We start from the raw sequence: 18900 nt of genomic DNA, 5'->3' as shown, positions 1-18900 counted from the left end.
TATTTTTCAAATGTACGTGTGTGATATATCAAATCATGCTATTTTGAACTTATAAATCTTGTGGTGATATTATTTTTTCAATTCACTTCTTTTTGGACGATTCGCGGTGTTTGCGGATCCTGTGAACCGTCAAAAATGAAGCGCATTGAAAAAGCAATATCACCATAAGATTTATGAGTTCAAAATAGCATGATTTGATATATCAGACACGTACGAAATAACTTTTAAAATAAAATGGTAATAATTAAGAGAGAAAAGTAGCCATTGGGCGAGGTTAATCCTTGAAACGTTATCTAGCACCTAACCCTTAGAGCTCCATTCTCGTGTGGTGAAATACTGAAATAACTGAGTTTAATATTTCATTACACGACTGGAATTGAACCCACACCCTCCAGAACCCGCATATAGAATTGATAAATCATAATTCAAGTGCAATCTCAAAGCTTGAACCCGACCACAAAAGAAAAGATAAAAATCCAGGTACATATCTACAATCAATTTTTTTTAAAAAAGTAATAAACTTCCCTGGAAATATCGGAAATCAAAAACCTACCGCCACCCTCAGTAACAATAATACGAGTAAAACCAATAATATCAACAGTAATGTCGTCAGTTTAATACAATATGTTGCATTACTCACAGCCCGTGTGTTGTGCCTTAGTGTTCATATTTGAACCATGATGGCCAGACGCTAAGTTAATCAAAGGAATATGGTTAGTAGTGTCCGAATATGTGTTGTGTAAGGGGACATGGTTGGTAGTGGTTGTGGTAGAATAAATGTTCGGCATAGGAATAGCGAACGGGTTTGACCTCTGAGGAGGTAACCGTCTGAACCATTGCGGGAACTGTTGACTAAGGCGTCGTCTTAGTTTGACCACACCATAAGCTAGGACACACAGTAGGATAATGTACAGGATGGTAGAGAGGATGCTGCCTTTGTTTGGAGCCACATGGTTGAAGTGATCTGAAAGGAAACGAGGAGGGAGTCTTGGAGTATATTCCTGAAACCTGAAAGGTTTAGGTGTGTTGTAGCTCTCAGTTTGAAGGGAAAAGGTGAAAATTGAGACTCAGGCCCAGAGAAAGAAAAGATTGAAAGAGGAAGGTATCCTAATGCGTGAAGCCAAAGAAAATGAACCTGATGACCCACCTGTATCAAATATTGAAGCAGTTGAGATATCAAAACCCCTGGAAATTGAATGTGATTATAGTAAAATGACTTTATCAGAAATTTTAAGTAAGTTTAGAGAAAAATTGGATTTCTTTAGCATAATTTTTTGTATTACCATTTTTCAATTTTTCACATAATGTTTAGAGAAGTTTTTTTTTTCTATGTAGGTACTTACTAGCTGCTCTTGAATTTTAGGAATGGTCTCACTAAGAATGTTACTGTAACATTTATCTAATCTTTTTTTTACTGTGTTTAATAACTATAATGAGGTAGATAATCTGTATCTCATATTGTTAGCTTACTTTACCTCTTTGTTTCTTTGCTTTTATAGAAAAAGACTTTCCTCTGGAAAACCACACCAAGCCTCTCATCACAATAAGTAATGATACAGGCAACCCTCTGGTTTCATCAGACAAACCTCAAGACAGTGTTCCTAATTATTACCCTTCCGTCACTTCAATATTATCAGCCACAATGTCTCCACTTGCCAGGCAAGCTTTGGAGAGGTGGAGGAAAAATAAGATTGCTACCCTGGGCATGGATGGGTTTCTGGCTTTGAATAAAGGTTTGTAAATTTTAAAATGGGAATTCTCATTGTGTTAGCATAAGGTTGTAGTTATGTACCGGGTTGGGTAAGGCAAGGTTGGTAAACTAACTGTTACCACTCCCATGCCAAACTGTAGAAACAATATCCTGTCTCAATTAGTCCAAACCTAACCCAACCCGGTACATAACCACAACCTAAATGCTTGTCACAAATATTGTTTCCTGCTTAATACACTACACTAAATTTTATGATTTGACTTTGACCTCAAGCACCAACCTCCAGATCCAGAATCCCCTGTCCGAACCACTACACCACTAAGGTTGGTAAAAAAATTCAAATAGATTCTGTCTCATTCAGGTAAACCTAAACAACAAGGCACCTATCATAGATTGAGGAAGGATATTTTGTGACAAACATTTTCATGCTTTACAGAATATTATTCAACACCCTAATCTGTAGAGGATCTTCTTTCATGTTGTCAAATAAGGAAATACCTAAGTGATAAAATTTGACATCTCGTGTTTTCATAAAATAATTTCTCTTCGGTTTTGGGATGATAAGACCGTAGCAGTTACAGTTCCCTCTGTCAAACCTCTTAAAAAATAATAAATAAAAAAGTTACAAATATCTCATTATTTTTTATTTTTTCAGCCACTCTCCAAAAGGGCCGAGAGTTTCACAGTGCCATAGAACATTTACTCACACACAGACATACACAAGATCTGGACCTATCGGAAGACATTAGGAATTGTTTGAAGAGTGTGGACAGTATTGTTCAGCAAATATCTAGAGTTCACTTACTGGAGGGTAAAGTTGTTCATGAGGTGCTGCAGTACCGAGGATATGTAGACTGTGTTTGTGATCTGGGGTGAGTGTGATTTTTTTTTCTTTCTTAGAAATCAGAATTTAAAGTTTGGAGGAAACCCTTTCAACAGCTGAGATCTTTTCAGGCTTCATCCCACCTTTCTTTATCAGCTCCATTAGGAATTGTTTGAAGAGTGTGGACAGTATTGTTCAGCAAATATCTAGAGTTCACTTACTGGAGGGTAAAGTTGTTCATGAGGTGCTACAATACCGAGGATATGTAGACTGTGTTTGTGATCTGGGGTGAGTGTGATTTTTTTTCTTTCTTAGAAATCAGAATTCAAAGTTTGGAGGAAACCCTTTCAACAGCTGAGATCTTTTCAGGCTTCATGCCACCTTTCTTTATCAGCTCCTGGCGTGTTTCATTCTCGACTCCTATTCTATCGACAGCTCTCTTGACACGTATCAGTTGTTTGAGTTGTTCACTGCTGTCAAGAGGTGGCAAGTCATCTAGAAGACTGTTTTGACTCGCGTATAATCCTTCATGCTTGGAGATTTTCAAGGTATGAGCCGTCTTGTCCCGTCCGTTGAGATAGATGTGATATATGTTGGGTGGTAGTAGGTTTCTGTTGTCAACGGCGTGTTTCATTCTCGACTCCTATTCCATCGACAGCTCTCTTGACACGTATCAGTTGTTTGAGTTGTTCACTGCTGTCAAGAGGTGGTAAGTCATCTAGAAGACTGTTTTGACTCGCGTATAATCCTTCATGCTTGGAGATTTCCAAGGTATGAGCCGTCTTGTCTTGTCCGTTGAGATAGATGTAATAGATGTTGGGTGGTAGTAGGTTTCTGTTGTCTATACCTTGAGGGTACTCAATGTCTCTCTTATGTTCATTATTGGGGGTGATCGAGTTAGGTTCTTGGTTGAGGAAGAACACATGGAAAGCATTCTTGTAGATGCTGTCAATGCTGTGAGGATTGACTTTATGCTTGTTAGGTGGGTTCTGATCTGCATTCTGTGCCAACGCAGTGGAGACATCTGGAACGAAAAGTGGATCTTGTTTGTACATCTAAAACTTTCGTCTCTCTAAGTATAGTACCTTGCTGTCTTCTCACGATTCCATGTCCTTGAGCCTCCAGAGTGAGACTAGGAAATGTTACAAGGAGGCTTGGGTCATTTTGACCCGTACATCCATTGTGTAGGATTGTAGTCTTTTTAAAAATACGAATCTCAATCTTACCTTGTAAGAAACTGATGATAAGTATCGAAAAAACCTTTCTTTTCATACGACTACTAGCGGCCCTCATTTTAATAAAATGTAATATGTAGAGTAAATTCCACGAAAAACTAAGTTAGGGAGAGTATTGAATAAAGAACCAATGTAAAATAATGAGCTGTCAGTTTGAATCATTACCACCGCGATTTCAAAATACTGAATCTTAACTGGCTAGCAACTACTTATCAAGAAAACACTTGTAGATGCTGTCAATGCTGTGAGGATTGACTTTATGCTTGTTAGGTGGGTTCTGATCTGCATTCTGTGCCAACGCAGTGGAGACACCTGGAACGGAAAGTGGATCTTGTTTAATACATCTAAAACTTTCGTCTCTCTAAGTATAGTACCTTGCTGTCTTCTCACGATTTTATGAGCCTCCAGAGCGAGACTAGGAAATGTTACAAGGAGGCTTGGGTCATTTTGACCCGTACATCCATTGTGTAGGATTGTAGTCTTTTCAAAAATACGAATCTCAATCTTACCTTGTAAGAAACTGATGATAAGTATCGAAAAAACCTTTCTTTTGATACGACTACTAGCGGCCCTCATTTTAATAAAATGTAATATGTAGAGTAAATTCCACAAAAAACTAAGTTAGGGAGAGTATTGAATAAAGAACCAATGTAAAATAATGAGCCGTCAATTTGAAACATTACCACCGCGATTTCAAAATACTGAATCTTAACTGGCTAGCAACTACTCATCAAGAAAACGGTTGTCAGTCTAGTTGGGTTGGAGGGTGGAGCGTCTGCCTTGTAAGTGTTAGGTCATGGGTTCGATTACCACCCCGGGTGGATTTTATCCTAAACAGATTAGCTTCGTTCTCGGAACGGCTGGCTTTTCCTTTCCTGTCTTCCTTCTCTCTTTGTTTTAAAGACGATAGAATTTGGGGCTCAAAACTGCTTCCTCTTTTAGATTTCAAAGATCACCACTGATCTCCATTTCCACACCAGGGGTATCGACAAAATTTCACCTATTGACGTGACAAAAACCCCCCGGGTGGATTTTATCCTAAACAGATTAGCTTCGTTCTCGGAACGGCTGGCTTTTCCTTTCCTGTCTTCCTTCTCTCTTTGTTTTAGAGACGATAGAATTTGGGGCTCAAAACTGTTTCCTCTTTTAGATTTCAAAGATCACCACTGATCTCCATTTCCACACCAGGGGTATCGATAAAATTTCACCTATTGGCGTGACAAAAACCATTTTATTGTCAATAATGCAAACATTGTTTTCCAATAGTTTCTTGAAAATGTGTTAATCACTGTGTACTCATATGGTTTCACATTTTATTAATTTCATCTCTACCCGTGTTCAACTACTAATTTGCTTCACAAAAACCATTGTCAATAATGCAAACATTGTTTTCCAATAGTTTCTTGAAAATGTGTTAATCACTGTGTACTCATATGGTTTCACATATTATTAATTTCATCTCTACCTGTTTTCAACTACTAATTTGCTTGTGTTCTCAATCCATTCGTCTGAAAGGTTCGAAACCTGAAACATCTGATCACTTCTCATCTTGAATCATCAGGATGAACTACAACATATTCCTTGTCTGTCTCTTACTTACAGGTAAGTCTAATTAAAGTAATTGGTTAGTCTTGTATTTTTATTTTTATTGGATACGTTGTTATTTTACACCCGACAACAACGCATCTTGTTTAAATAGAAACAAGGTAAGAATAACTAATTATCTAGCTAGGATGTCTATTGTCTAATACAGGCTGTCCCAGAATATATGCTTAAATTGTTTTTCTCGGAGCCTGTTTGAAATTTCGAAAAATAAAAAAAAAAAAACCGTAACTATTTGATTTTTGATGCGGATATTTATGCAATATCGCGATGCGCGAAAAATTCGCGAAGTCCGCGACTTGGGTGCCAACTTTGGATTTTTAACTGAGAACCCCTATTTTTTCATTACATATTCGTTTTCTACGTTAAATTTAAAGTACAATCGATTACTCACTCGAATTTTTGCGGTTCGCGGTTTTCGCGGAATCCGGAAACCACTAATCACAAAAATGCCTCAAAAGTACAAGTGTGACCCATCAAATCGGAGTATTTTTTGCTCCCAAATTTTATGGTTTCATTATTATTTAATTTTGGTCCAATATTTCGCTGTTTGCGATAGCGCGGTATTTGCGAAATCCGCGACAGACGATAGAATTTGGGGCTCAAAACTGCTTCCTCTTTTAGATTTCAAAGATCACCACTGATCTCCATTTCCACACCAGGGGTATCGATAAAATTTCACCTATTGACGTAACAAAAACCATTGTCAATAATGCAAACATTGTTTTCCAATAGTTTCTTGAAAATGTGTTAATCACTGTGTACTCATATGGTTTCACATATTATTAATTTCATCTCTACCTGTTTTCAACTACTAATTTGCTTGTGTTCTCAATCCATTCGTCTGAAAGGTTCGAAACCTGAAACATCTGATCACTTCTCATCTTGAATCATCAGGATGAACTACAACATATTCCTTGTCTGTCTCTTACTTACAGGTAAGTCTAATTAAAGTAATTGGTTAGTCTTGTATTTTTATTTTTATTGGATACGTTGTTATTTTACACCCAACAACAACGCATCTTGTTTAAATAGAAACAAGGTAAGAATAACTAATGGAGCAGTTGCAAATGGGTAAAAATTATAATTAATGGACGAATCCTTTGTAAAAAGTTGTGAAAAAACCAAATCTGAGGTCAAAACTCCAAAAAAATAACGGTAATAGGTCGAAAATTCAATTTTCATTTTCCGTTTTAATGAAAGAGTTCAAAAATGTGTGACGTCAGACTTCAGGCCGTTGCCTCGCTAGGTAGCGCCAGTATGCAAGCACGCTGGCGGAGGAGCAGAAAGAAATGCGCAGAAACTTATGGGCACTAACACATTAATCTGCTGCCTGCGAGGGAGCTTTGCTCGGAACATTTGATGTGATGTCATCGTGTACGCGAGTGTATGCCGTGACGTCAGAGTTCAAGATTTACCAGTATTTTTTTAATCGATTTTCGCGAAGTCCGAATAAAATTTGAGAGCAAAAACACTCCGATTTGATGGGTCACACTTGTACTTTTGAGACATTTTTGTGATTCGCGGTTTTCGAATTCCGCGAAAACCGCGAACCGCAAAGAATTCGAGTGAGTAGTTGATTGTACTTTAAATTTAACGTAGAAAGCGAAAAATAGGGGTTCTCATTTAAAAATCCAAAGTTGGCACCCAATTCGCGGATTTCGGGAAACTTTTCGCGTATCGCGATATTGCATAAATATCCGCATCAAAAATCAAAAAGTTGAGGGTTTTTTTATTTTTCGAAATTTCAAACAGGCTCCGAGAAAAACAATTTAAGCATAAATTCTGGGACACCCTGTATAAACCTAATCAATCAATCTAATTGAAGTACATTTTGTACCTACCTAGTGAGTATTTTCCTGCTTAAAAGGAAAATGAAGATAAACCATTGGGTTGATTATTTTACGATAGGTACCAATCTGGCGCATATTGCATCTATTCGTACTTGGTGTAAACCTTTGTTAAACACGCGAAGTAAGTTCTATGTTTTAACTTGATGACCGTTTGAGTTACCACTAGTTACTTGAGAGATGTAATATTATTGCCGAAGATGACTTTAAACTTCATTTGACCTTCATCCGTTGAAAAAAAAACTAGCTTTAGAATCTTCAAAATTGCCGGACTTTTTACGCAAAATTAAACCTTTTTTCTGAATTGGTACATTGTTAAATAACTGTACAAATAAAATCTTTTGTATGTTCCAGGCATCGCTCTAGCCGATGAACCTAGTGAGACCTCTGATAATCCTACCGTTGAAGAAACGACCACCACAGAGGCAACCAAGACGGAAGAAAACAAGGAACCAGCGGCTACAGGAACACCTGAAGAAAAACCAGCCGCAGTAGAGAAGAAAGAATCTGACACAGGATACGAAGAAAAGAAAACCCCCGAGGAACTAGCTTCCAGTGTTGAAGCTAAGAAAACCGGTGAACCAGAACCGAACTGGTATCAAGCATGCACCTTGTTAGTAATAGTTCTAGTAGTGCCCCATTAGTATTGTTCCAATGAGAGCACAATGTCATCAATCATATATTATCCTATTCAATTAGAATGAGGTGAGAGAGAAGTCAGACAGGAGAGGTGACACATTCAAATATTGAAACAAACAATTCAGTGAAACTTGCCAAGACAGTGGATTCATCCGAGCATACCGCGCCCAAAACAAAGGTCGTGGGAACTCACAATACAGAAAGCAAGAACAAGGAGTTCGCGGGTCATAAGCCCGAACATGTGGAAGTGCCACCCCCCTCTAATTATATTCCCGGTGTTCCTAAACCCCCTGCAGGTAAGACACTGGTGAACTTCTCTTTAGGATAATTCTAGATTGATAATGATTTTAAATCATTATCTATTCTTGGAGGGTTTCAGCAGCCATTTATTTTTCAATTGTTGATGAAGTCCTGGATCTGTTCAGTAAAACTGTTATTTACAAAAGTTTCCTTTTCAACTTTGCCAACTGAAATTACTTTTCAAAACTCCAGTCGTCAAAGTTAAAAAGCAAGACAAGTGTAAATAGTGTTTTGTTTACAACTTTACCTTTGAGATTTCTATCATATGAGTGTGTTCAACTATAATTACGCGATATTACTCACCTTGACATAATCTCATCCGGTAAACCTTTTTTCTGAATTGGTACATTGTTAAATAACTGTACAAATAAAATCTTTTGTATGTTCCAGGCATCGCTCTAGCCGATGAACCCAGTGAGACCTCTGATAATCCTACCGTTGAAGAAACGACCACCACAGAGGCAACCAAGACGGAAGAAAACAAGGAATCAGCGGCTACAGGAACACCTGAAGAAAAATCATCCGCAGTAGAGAAGAAAGAATCTGACACAGGATCCGAAGAAAAGAAAACCCCCGAAGAACTAGCTTCCAGTGTTGAAGCTAAGAAAACCGGTGAACCAGAACCGAACGGTGAAGTGAAAACTGGGGAACCATCTGCTAGTGGCGAAGTTACAACTGGAGAACCCAAGGTGGGCAAACTAGCTGACCTTCTCAATATTGAAACCACACCAGCTGAGCCTGCGAAAGAACCAGTAGAGCCTGCTAAAGAACCAACTGAGCCTGCTGAAGAGCCAACTGAAACTAAAGAAAAAGAAACCCCGACTGAAAATAGCAAGGAGAAAACTGAGAAAACTGCTGGTGATAGTGATACTGTGATTACGAAACACGTTGAAGGGGATGTTCTGAATGCCAAAAATGATGCCCTAGAACCGAACGGTGAAGTGAAAACTGGGGAACCATCTGCTAGTGGCGAAGTTACAACTGGAGAACCCAAGGTGGGCAAACTAGCTGACCTTCTCAATATTGAAACCACACCAGCTGAGCCTGCGAAAGAACCAGTAGAGCCTGCTAAAGAACCAACTGAGCCTGCTAAAGAGCCAACTGAAACTAAAGAAAAAGAAACCCCGACTGAAAATAGCAAGGAGAAAACTGAGAAAACAGTTGAGAAAACTGCTGGTGATAGTGATACTGTGATTACGAAACACGTTGAAGGGGATGTTTTGAATGCCAGAAATGATACCCTTCCTAAAGAAGTGAAGACATCTAGCGCCGAAGAAACCGGAACTGTGAAGAAAGTGGAAACCTCTGATAAAGAAAATTCAGTGAAACTTGCCAAGACAGTGGAAACCTCAGAGAAAGAAAATTCAGTGAAACTTGCCAAGACAGTGGATTCATCCGAGCATACCGCGCCCAAAACAAAGGTCGTGGGAACTCACAATACAGAAAGCAAGAACAAGGAGTTCGTGGGTCATAAGCCCGAACATGTGGAAGTGCCACCCCCCTCTAATTATATTCCCGGTGTTCCTAAACCCCCTGCAGGTAAGACACTGGTGAACTTTTTTTTAGGATAATTCTAGATAATCTAGATTGATGATGATTTTAAATCATTGTCTATTCTTGGAGGGTTTCAGCAGCCATTTATTTTTCAATTGTTGATGAAGTTCTGGATCTGTTTAGTAAAACTGTTATTTACAAAAGTTTCCTTTTCAACTTTGCCAACTGAAATTACTTTTCAAAACTCCAGTCGTCAAAGTTAAAAAGCACGTCTTGTAAAAGTGTAAAAAGCACTACAAGACAAGTCTTGTAAATAGTGTTTTGTTTACAACTTTACCTTTGAGATTTCTATAATATGAGTGTGTTCAACTATAATTACGCGATATTACTCACCTTGACATAATTTCATCCTGCCTCTCTTGCAGATCACAAGATGACACCTATCGAGCAGCAAGCCTTCGTGTGTAGCCTACCTCAGCTAGAGGGTGACCTCTGTCCCATGACCATCAACCTAGAGGAGAACGTGGGCATCTCTGATCCTGGTGCTAACGCTTACTGTAATGACGTCATCGCTGCTCCTATGGGCTACCACGGATTCTGTGTGGTTCTCAGCAAGATAGATCCGGCCACCTTGCAGCCCATCTACACCCGGACCTGTGCTTACTATGATAAGGAGAGGAGCAAATGCTCTACCAACTTCCTCACGTCTGAACCACAGGTGAATGCAACCCAAGTCAAATACACCTGTCCTAATAATGGTCTCACTCATTATATCCCTACTAGTTGTTGTAAGAAACAGAAGGCACACACAGGTGTTTAATATCCGGTATAGCCCATGGTATTCCTGTTTTAGCACAAGCTATTCCTCTTACAGTCACTCATTATATCCCTACTAGTTGTTGTAAGAAACAGAAGGCACACACAGGTGTTTAATATCCGGTATAGCCCATGGTATTCCTGTTGTAGCTCAAGCTATTCCTCTTACACCCCAAGGTATTCGTTACTCCTGTTATATGTAGCCCAAACTATTCGTTATTTGTTATGGACTAAGCTGTTTATTATTCCTGTTGTAGCTCAAGCTATTATTTATTCCTCTGTTATAGTGCAAGCTATTTCTTATTCCTGTTATCATCAAAGGTTCTCATTATTTATAGTATGCTAGCCCAAGATTTTGCTTGTAACACCAGCTCAAGCTATTATTTATTCCTCTGTTATAGTGCAAGCTATTTCTTATTCCTGTTATCATCAAAGGTTCTCATTATTTATAGTATGCCAGCCCAAGATTTTGCTTGTAACACGCTGCTAGACACTTCTGGATTTTACATACTCCTGTAACACATTTTTCTTTCCTATGCATGTTACTAACCATCCCTCCAAACGTGCACTAACCGCACCTCCAAAAAACTTCACGTCAAGTGGCATGATGTTCATAGTGATCAACAAATAGTATAGAATCCCTTTTCCAAGTGATTGACAGTATAGGGGGATTGAGACGAATGTCGGCAGGTGCCCCGTTTCAATCGCCCACTAAGGCTGGATGGAGGGACTACAAAAAGGGTAGAATTCCTGGTTTTATTGGAACACGCAAAGGGATTGCAGAATCAAGATAATATTCAATTCTTCGACGACATCGACACTCTAAAAAGAGGTACCAGTATGTACATATTCTGTTCCTAGAAACAAAGAATATGTTCACAGGAGAAACGGAAGCATCCACAGAATTTCAGCCCTGCTGATCCTCAGAAACCTGAATACCTGACTTTTTGAAGAAAAACAACACTGAGTGCCCCACATCTTACAAGATAGGTGCGCCATGAGCCATGAGTCACTCAAGTAAGACGGATTGGCCAATTATACGAGTTGTAAATAAGAGTTGCAATCCTAACGTCCAGTATGACTCAGTGTGTCGTAAACTGGACTATGCAGGGGCTGTAAAGATAAACTAAAGAGGCATGCAGTAGACATGGAGATAAAGTTGAGTGAAGAATTCAATGTAGTTATGCGTTCTACTGATCGGACCGAAATCGACCAATGTATACAGGATGAACAAATACTCCAGATAGCCTATGCATGTTCGGTTGTTCAGTGTGTCCTGGGAGGATCTTGATACACGGTAATGTGTCAGGCTAAGTCCTAGCTTGACGTATGCCTTCTAAATATTCACCCTGTTGTTCTTACCCTCTCTCAATTTGGGTATTTTTGAAAATTAAATAAATAAAATTTACTGAAATTAAACATCATTGTTATTGAAAACAAAGCTATGTTAATTATTTTCTTCTATTACCAAGGAATAAAATTTTTCTTTTGCTACTTCTGCGATTACCGATAAAGGCATTGTTTCACCAATTTTTAACTGTCGCCTTATCTGTAAATACAGGTATCTATTTAGATGTACTATGCTTTTTTATGCATGTTCGGTTGTTCAGTGTGTCCTGGGAGGATCTTGATACACGGTAATGTGTCAGGCTAAGTCCTAGCTTGACGTATGCCTTCGAAACATTCACCCTGTTGTTCTTACCCTCTCTCAATTTGGGTATTTTTGAAGATTAAATAAATAAAATTTACTGAAATTAAACATCATGTTATTGAAAACAAAGCTTATGTTAATTATTTTCTTCTATTACCAAGGAATAATATTTTTCTTTTGCTACTTCTGCGATTACCGATAAAGGCATTGTTTCCCCAATTTTTAACTGTCACCTTACCTGTAAATACCGGTATCTATTTAGATATACTGTGCTTTTGGAATAAGCAATAATTCTCAATTCTAATAAGAGCAAAAAGACAACTAATAAACAATACTGAAATATATTTGTATTTTCTCAGTAAAAAAATAAAATAAATCCATTAAAACTAAAACTATTACTAGCTTTTTTAAAAATTTAGGAATTAAATATTACAATAATCGAGAGGGCCAAAATAGATGGACGGAAGTACTGACAGAGAAACTTGAAGTTGGTTTAAATTCTTAGAGGAATACTAAATAATTAATCAATTTGGGGAAAAATTGTATGCACCTTTATAAGATTGAAAAAAATATTGTAGAAATTAGAGATGTCTAAAGCAAGAGAATTCAAGAGATCAGAAAAATAGTATTAATATAAACAAGGGGGTTCAAAAGAAATGCGTTATGTATTATTATTTAAATATGATGAAATGTACTGATATTGGGACATGTAGTCTCATCAGTTCAACAGTTTTCAGATAGTATAGTTAACAGTTACCGTAGAGGGAAAATGGAGTTTTTAAAAAACTAATGGAAACCAAAAATAGAAATTTTTGTTTGGAACAGAAATTAATTCTGAGAATATAAACACTATCACAATGTTAGCAATAAGCATTTTGTTAAAAAATAAAGTGCCTTAAATAAATTAGTGGATTGAGAAAATTGAAATGATTCTGCAAATCTGCATTCTACAAGTGAAAAGGCTACAAATATGAACATAAACAGCTTTTCATATGTTTATGATTGCTGCTACAGATCGAGGTTAAAGTCTCTTGATTGCCCTCCTATTCAGTTAATTTTCAGATAGAAACTCTCGATCATGTTACAATTTTCTCTCTCCTTTTGATACATACAATAAACTAAAATAATTATTTAAGCACAAACAATTAAAACATATAAGGTAATTAAGAAAAATATGTACAAGCTAAAACAGAAATCTACATGTATAATACCTACCGGGTGGATTTTATCCTAAACAGATTAGCTTCGTTCTCGGAACGGCTGGCTTTTCCTTTCCTGTCTTCCTTCTCTCTTTGTTTTAAAGACGATAGAATTTGGGGCTCAAAACTGCTTCCTCTTTTAGATTTCAAAGATCACCACTGATCTCCATTTCCACACCAGGGGTATCGACAAAATTTCACCTATTGACGTGACAAAAACCATTGTCAATAATGCAAACATTGTTTTCCAATAGTTTCTTGAAAATGTGTTAATCACTGTGTACTCATATGGTTTCACATATTATTAATTTCATCTCTACCTGTTTTCAACTACTAATTTGCTTGTGTTCTCAATCCATTCGTCTGAAAGGTTCGAAACCTGAAACATCTGATCACTTCTCATCTTGAATCATCAGGATGAACTACAACATATTCCTTGTCTGTCTCTTACTTACAGGTAAGTCTAATTAAAGTAATTGGTTAGTCTTGTATTTTTATTTTTATTGGATACGTTGTTATTTTACACCCAACAACAACGCATCTTGTTTAAATAGAAACAAGGTAAGAATAACTAATGGAGCAGTTGCAAATGGGTAAAAATTATAATTAATGGACGAATCCTTTGTAAAAAGTTGTGAAAAAACCAAATCTGAGGTCAAAACTCCAAAAAAATAACGGTAATAGGTCGAAAATTCAATTTTCATTTTCCGTTTTAATGAAAGAGTTCAAAAATGTGTGACGTCAGACTTCAGGCCGTTGCCTCGCTAGGTAGCGCCAGTATGCAAGCACGCTGGCGGAGGAGCAGAAAGAAATGCGCAGAAACTTATGGGCACTAACACATTAATCTGCTGCCTGCGAGGGAGCTTTGCTCGGAACATTTGATGTGATGTCATCGTGTACGCGAGTGTATGCCGTGACGTCAGAGTTCAAGATTTACCAGTATTTTTTTAATCGATTTTCGCGAAGTCCGAATAAAATTTGAGAGCAAAAACACTCCGATTTGATGGGTCACACTTGTACTTTTGAGACATTTTTGTGATTCGCGGTTTTCGAATTCCGCGAAAACCGCGAACCGCAAAGAATTCGAGTGAGTAGTTGATTGTACTTTAAATTTAACGTAGAAAGCGAAAAATAGGGGTTCTCATTTAAAAATCCAAAGTTGGCACCCAATTCGCGGATTTCGGGAAACTTTTCGCGTATCGCGATATTGCATAAATATCCGCATCAAAAATCAAAAAGTTGAGGGTTTTTTTATTTTTCGAAATTTCAAACAGGCTCCGAGAAAAACAATTTAAGCATAAATTCTGGGACACCCTGTATAAACCTAATCAATCAATCTAATTGAAGTACATTTTGTACCTACCTAGTGAGTATTTTCCTGCTTAAAAGGAAAATGAAGATAAACCATTGGGTTGATTATTTTACGATAGGTACCAATCTGGCGCATATTGCATCTATTCGTACTTGGTGTAAACCTTTGTTAAACACGCGAAGTAAGTTCTATGTTTTAACTTGATGACCGTTTGAGTTACCACTAGTTACTTGAGAGATGTAATATTATTGCCGAAGATGACTTTAAACTTCATTTGACCTTCATCCGTTGAAAAAAAAACTAGCTTTAGAATCTTCAAAATTGCCGGACTTTTTACGCAAAATTAAACCTTTTTTCTGAATTGGTACATTGTTAAATAACTGTACAAATAAAATCTTTTGTATGTTCCAGGCATCGCTCTAGCCGATGAACCTAGTGAGACCTCTGATAATCCTACCGTTGAAGAAACGACCACCACAGAGGCAACCAAGACGGAAGAAAACAAGGAACCAGCGGCTACAGGAACACCTGAAGAAAAACCAGCCGCAGTAGAGAAGAAAGAATCTGACACAGGATACGAAGAAAAGAAAACCCCCGAGGAACTAGCTTCCAGTGTTGAAGCTAAGAAAACCGGTGAACCAGAACCGAACGGTGAAGTGAAAACTGGGGAACCATCTGCTAGTGGCGAAGTTACAACTGGAGAACCCAAGGTGGGCAAACTAGCTGACCTTCTCAATATTGAAACCACACCAGCTGAGCCTGCGAAAGAACCAGTAGAGCCTGCTAAAGAACCAACTGAGCCTGCTAAAGAGCCAACTGAAACTAAAGAAAAAGAAACCCCGACTGAAAATAGCAAGGAGAAAACTGACAAAACAGTTGAGAAAACTGCTGGTGATAGTGATACTGTGATTACGAAACACGTTGAAGGGGATGTTGACACGTACACACATGGCAGAAATGAAGAGCTGACTATGAAACGGTACAGATGTACAAAACTGTGTCAGACGACTAGCAAACACTATCGCATGTTACCCAGAACCAGAGCGTTTCTATAAAACAATGACATTACAATGTCCTCTATTGAAAACAATAAAATACTGAATTAAAAATCATGACGAACCGAAAATAATGTTCCATGCAAAGAAACTTCCAAGAGACAAATCGGGAAAGAAGAAGACGAAGAAAAACCTGACAAACTCAGTGGTGCAAATCATTCAGCGTGACCGACGTGCTTCTGTTTTGTAATAGATTGAAAATGAGTCGAGATTGGAAATTGGATTAAGTCGGGAAATACACGGAGAAATCTCTTCCAAGGTACAATGGAACTTCGAGGATAGAGTACAGGAAAACAAAATCTACTTGGTTTTCTCGGGACAGGTTAATGAAGAAAAATCTAATAAACATGTCCTATATTGGAATGGTAATATTGTAAATGGTAATTTCATCTGTTATTTGCATGAACATAACTGTTCGCTCTATGATCTAACATTACAATGGCACTACATAGCGCATGTACGTAAATCACAGACAGCAAATATCTCATTGTCTAATAAATAATACGAGTAATAATAATAATAGTAATAAAGACAGAGAGCTTTGTGTCTGCTGAATAATATTAGATGAGATTGAAGTTAGACAAGTCACATATCTATGTCATGAGCCTGTCAACAATTCGCAAGCGGGTAATAAAGGATAATTGAATAAAGTAATACGATGAAGAAAAAAAAAAATCGCAAGCGGGTACATTTAAATTAGATTTATCTCTACGTAAGATGTCATAGGAACTTCCGTATCAACGTCGAAGTGGTGTCTTAGGCCAGGTATCAGGTAGACCTGACAGGCGGATTTGATAAGGTGTACCTGTTAGGTCTACCTGATAGTGAGTGACTGGCCATAAGCTGTGTCCACAGGTCCACACATAGTCAATCGGTGGTAGATCGATGTCAACTGAAACCGTACACTGCCTCGACAACATAGATTTACCTCGTCGATTGACGGCGTCGACTATGTATGGACAGACACAGCTTTAGATAGACCTGACAGGCGGATTTGATAAGGTGTACCTGTTAGGTCTACCTGATAGTGAGTGGCTGGCCATAAGCTGTGTCCACACATAGTCGATCGGTGGTAGATCGATGTCGACTGAAACCGTAAACTGCCTCGACAACATAGATTTACCTCGTCGATTGACGGCGTCGACTATGTATGGACAGACACAGCTTTAAGTCGTAGTTTTCTCAAGTGAAAACAGGTGACGTCGCGCGACATTGTCGCGCGATTTTGTCGCACGACAGAGGTCGCGTTGGTGGAAATCCACCTTAATGAGAGAGGAGTGGAAGCCTTGTGAAAATTTGTGCTAATCTATCGTCATGTAAACAATTCACATGCATTTTGTATGATTTTTTGCGTTGTGAAGTTTTAGCCTAATTTTGTGTTTGTGGTCATGAAAACATTGTTAAGTGCCTCCTATTACAGCAAATATCTCATTGTCTAATAAATAATACGAGTAATAATAATAATAGTAATAAAGACAGAGAGCTTTGTGTCTGCTGAATAATATCAGATGAGATTGAAGTCAGACAAGTCACATATGTATGTCATGAGCCTGTCAACAATTCGCAAGCGGGTACATTTAAATTAGATTTATCTCTACGTAAGATGTCATAGGAACTTCCGTATCAACGTCGAAGTGGTGTCTTAGGCCAGGTATCAGGTAGACCTGACAGGCGGATTTGATAAGGTGTACCTGTTAGGTCTACCTGATAGTGAGTGACTGCCCATAAGCTGTGTCCACAGGTCCACACATAGTCAATCGGTGGTAGATCGATGTCAACTGAAACCGTACACTGCCTCGACAACATAGATTCACCTCGTCGATTGACGGCGTCGACTATGTATGGACATACACAGCTTTAAGTCGTAGTTTTCTTTTTTCTACAAGAATAGTTATGTTGAGTGGAAGGAAATCTTGATAAACGCATGCAGCCTATACTAGCCACCCGGTGTAATAACTCCAGAAGATTCCATTGACGATCCTGTATACAGAAGGCACCGTTTTGTTTCAAGGAATACAAAAGAAACGCGCAATCTCTCGTAAAATAGGAAATGATGAGGCGGTGGACTGATAATGGGACTGGGGGGACTAGGGTCATACGGTTTAATTGTTAATTATTGAATGTAAGACACGGTAGCAGCATGAGAGGATGTGTTTAATTAAGTATATCTTCAATCCATTGACGATCCTGTATACAGAAGGCACCGTTTTGTTTCAAGGAATACAAAAGAAACGCGCAATCTCTCGTAAAATAGGAAATGATAAGGCGGTGGACTGATAATGGGACTGGGGGGACTAGGGTCATACGGTTTAATTGTTAATTATTGAATGTAAGATACGGTAGCAGCATGAGAGGATGTGTTTAATTAAGTATATCTTCAGTGCAGTGTTTCTTAACTTCGTAACTCTTGAACTCTTTCTCCTAACTCGGACCGAATCTCATTCAAAACCTACACTAACCATCCCTCCAAACGTGCACTAACCGCACCTCCAAAAAACTTCACGTCAAGTGGCATGATGTTCATAGTGATCAACAAATAGTTATAGTATAGAATCCCTTTTCCAAGTGATTGACAGTATAGGGGGATTGAGACGAATGTCGGCAGGTGCCCCGTTTCAATCGCCCACTAAGGCTGGATGGAGGGACTACAAAAAGGGTAGAATTCCTGGTTTTATTGGAACACGCAAAGGGATTGCAGAATCAAGATAATATTCAATTCTTCGACGACATCGACACTCTAAAAAGAGGTACCAGTATGTACATATTCTGTTCCTAGAAACAAAGAATATGTTCACAGGAGAAACGGAAGCATCCACAGAATTTCAGCCCTGCTGATCCTCAGAAACCTGAATACCTGACTTTTTGAAGAAAAACAACACTGAGTGCCCCACATCTTACAAGATAGGTGCGCCATGAGCCATGAGTCACTCAAGTAAGACGGATTGGCCAATTATACGAGTTGTAAATAAGAGTTGCAATCCTAATGTCCAGTATGACTCAGTGTGTCGTAAACTGGACTATGCAGGGACTGTAAAGATAAACTAAAGAGGCATGCAGTAGACATGGAGATAAAGTTGAGTGAAGAATTCAATGTAGTTATGCGTTCTACTGATCGGACCGAAATCGGGATGAACTTGTCATGCTTTCATCAGTTTGCTCTTCCACTTTGCTAAACCTTTATAAACGAGAAAATGTTGTATTAAACCGCCTTAG

At 38.3% G+C, this 18900-nt stretch overlaps 4 protein-coding genes across 4 annotated transcripts; 3 read left to right on the top strand and 1 right to left on the bottom strand.

The window, feature by feature from the left end:
- The first annotated feature begins 1071 nt into the window (after nt 1-1071).
- On the top strand, nt 1072-2607 carry LOC103515912 (mitochondrial genome maintenance exonuclease 1-like). The gene is made up of 3 exons (XM_026828469.1): nt 1072-1234; nt 1500-1733; nt 2367-2607. The coding sequence occupies exons 1-3, from the start codon at nt 1111-1113 to the stop codon at nt 2585-2587; spliced, it is 579 nt and encodes a 192-aa protein (XP_026684270.1). The 5' UTR covers nt 1072-1110; the 3' UTR covers nt 2588-2607.
- A 544-nt stretch (nt 2608-3151) lies between these two features.
- On the bottom strand, nt 3152-3939 carry LOC103515911. The gene is made up of 2 exons (XM_008480853.2): nt 3761-3939; nt 3152-3558 (listed from the first exon to the last, which is right to left on the bottom strand). The coding sequence occupies exons 1-2, from the start codon at nt 3825-3827 to the stop codon at nt 3152-3154; spliced, it is 474 nt and encodes a 157-aa protein (XP_008479075.1). The 5' UTR covers nt 3828-3939.
- Nucleotides 3940-6165: 2226 nt separating this feature from the next.
- On the top strand, nt 6166-10491 carry LOC103515910 (zonadhesin-like). Its single transcript, XM_026828468.1, has 4 exons — nt 6166-6309; nt 7576-7813; nt 9095-9699; nt 10080-10491. The coding sequence occupies exons 1-4, from the start codon at nt 6270-6272 to the stop codon at nt 10472-10474; spliced, it is 1278 nt and encodes a 425-aa protein (XP_026684269.1). The 5' UTR covers nt 6166-6269; the 3' UTR covers nt 10475-10491.
- Nucleotides 10492-13633: 3142 nt separating this feature from the next.
- LOC103515909 (cell surface glycoprotein 1-like) lies at nt 13634-15687 on the top strand. The gene is made up of 2 exons (XM_008480851.3): nt 13634-13777; nt 15044-15687. Exons 1-2 carry the CDS (start codon nt 13738-13740, stop codon nt 15685-15687), a joined length of 684 nt encoding a protein of 227 aa, XP_008479073.1. The 5' UTR covers nt 13634-13737.
- The last annotated feature ends 3213 nt before the right edge of the window (nt 15688-18900 follow it).

The sequence above is a fragment of the Diaphorina citri genome, unplaced genomic scaffold (genome assembly GCF_000475195.1).
Source record: "Diaphorina citri unplaced genomic scaffold, Diaci psyllid genome assembly version 1.1 scaffold1440, whole genome shotgun sequence".
NCBI classification, from domain to species: Eukaryota; Metazoa; Arthropoda; class Insecta; order Hemiptera; family Psyllidae; genus Diaphorina; species Diaphorina citri.
Note: the sequence above shows the minus strand (reverse complement) of the source record. Positions and strands in the feature narration are given on the sequence as shown.

Coding starts and splice junctions, on each gene's coding strand:
- LOC103515909 (XM_008480851.3), top strand. CDS start 13,738: ATGAACTACAACATATTCCTTGTCTGTCTCTTACTTACAG. Junction 13,778..15,043: donor TGTCTGTCTCTTACTTACAG/GTAAGTCTAATT, acceptor TGTATGTTCCAG/GCATCGCTCTAGCCGATGAA.
- LOC103515912 (XM_026828469.1), top strand. CDS start 1,111: ATGCGTGAAGCCAAAGAAAATGAACCTGATGACCCACCTGTATCAAAT. Junction 1,235..1,499: donor GACTTTATCAGAAATTTTAA/GTAAGTTTAGAG, acceptor TTGCTTTTATAG/AAAAAGACTTTCCTCTGGAA. Junction 1,734..2,366: donor GTTTCTGGCTTTGAATAAAG/GTTTGTAAATTT, acceptor TTATTTTTTCAG/CCACTCTCCAAAAGGGCCGA.
- LOC103515911 (XM_008480853.2), bottom strand. CDS start 3,827: ATGAGGGCCGCTAGTAGTCGTATGAAAAGAAAGGTTTTTTCGATACTT. Junction 3,559..3,760: donor TATCATCAGTTTCTTACAAG/GTAAGATTGAGA, acceptor TTTTCGTTCCAG/ATGTCTCCACTGCGTTGGCA.
- LOC103515910 (XM_026828468.1), top strand. CDS start 6,270: ATGAACTACAACATATTCCTTGTCTGTCTCTTACTTACAG. Junction 6,310..7,575: donor TGTCTGTCTCTTACTTACAG/GTAAGTCTAATT, acceptor TGTATGTTCCAG/GCATCGCTCTAGCCGATGAA. Junction 7,814..9,094: donor ACCGGTGAACCAGAACCGAA/CTGGTATCAAGC, acceptor CCTAGAACCGAA/CGGTGAAGTGAAAACTGGGG.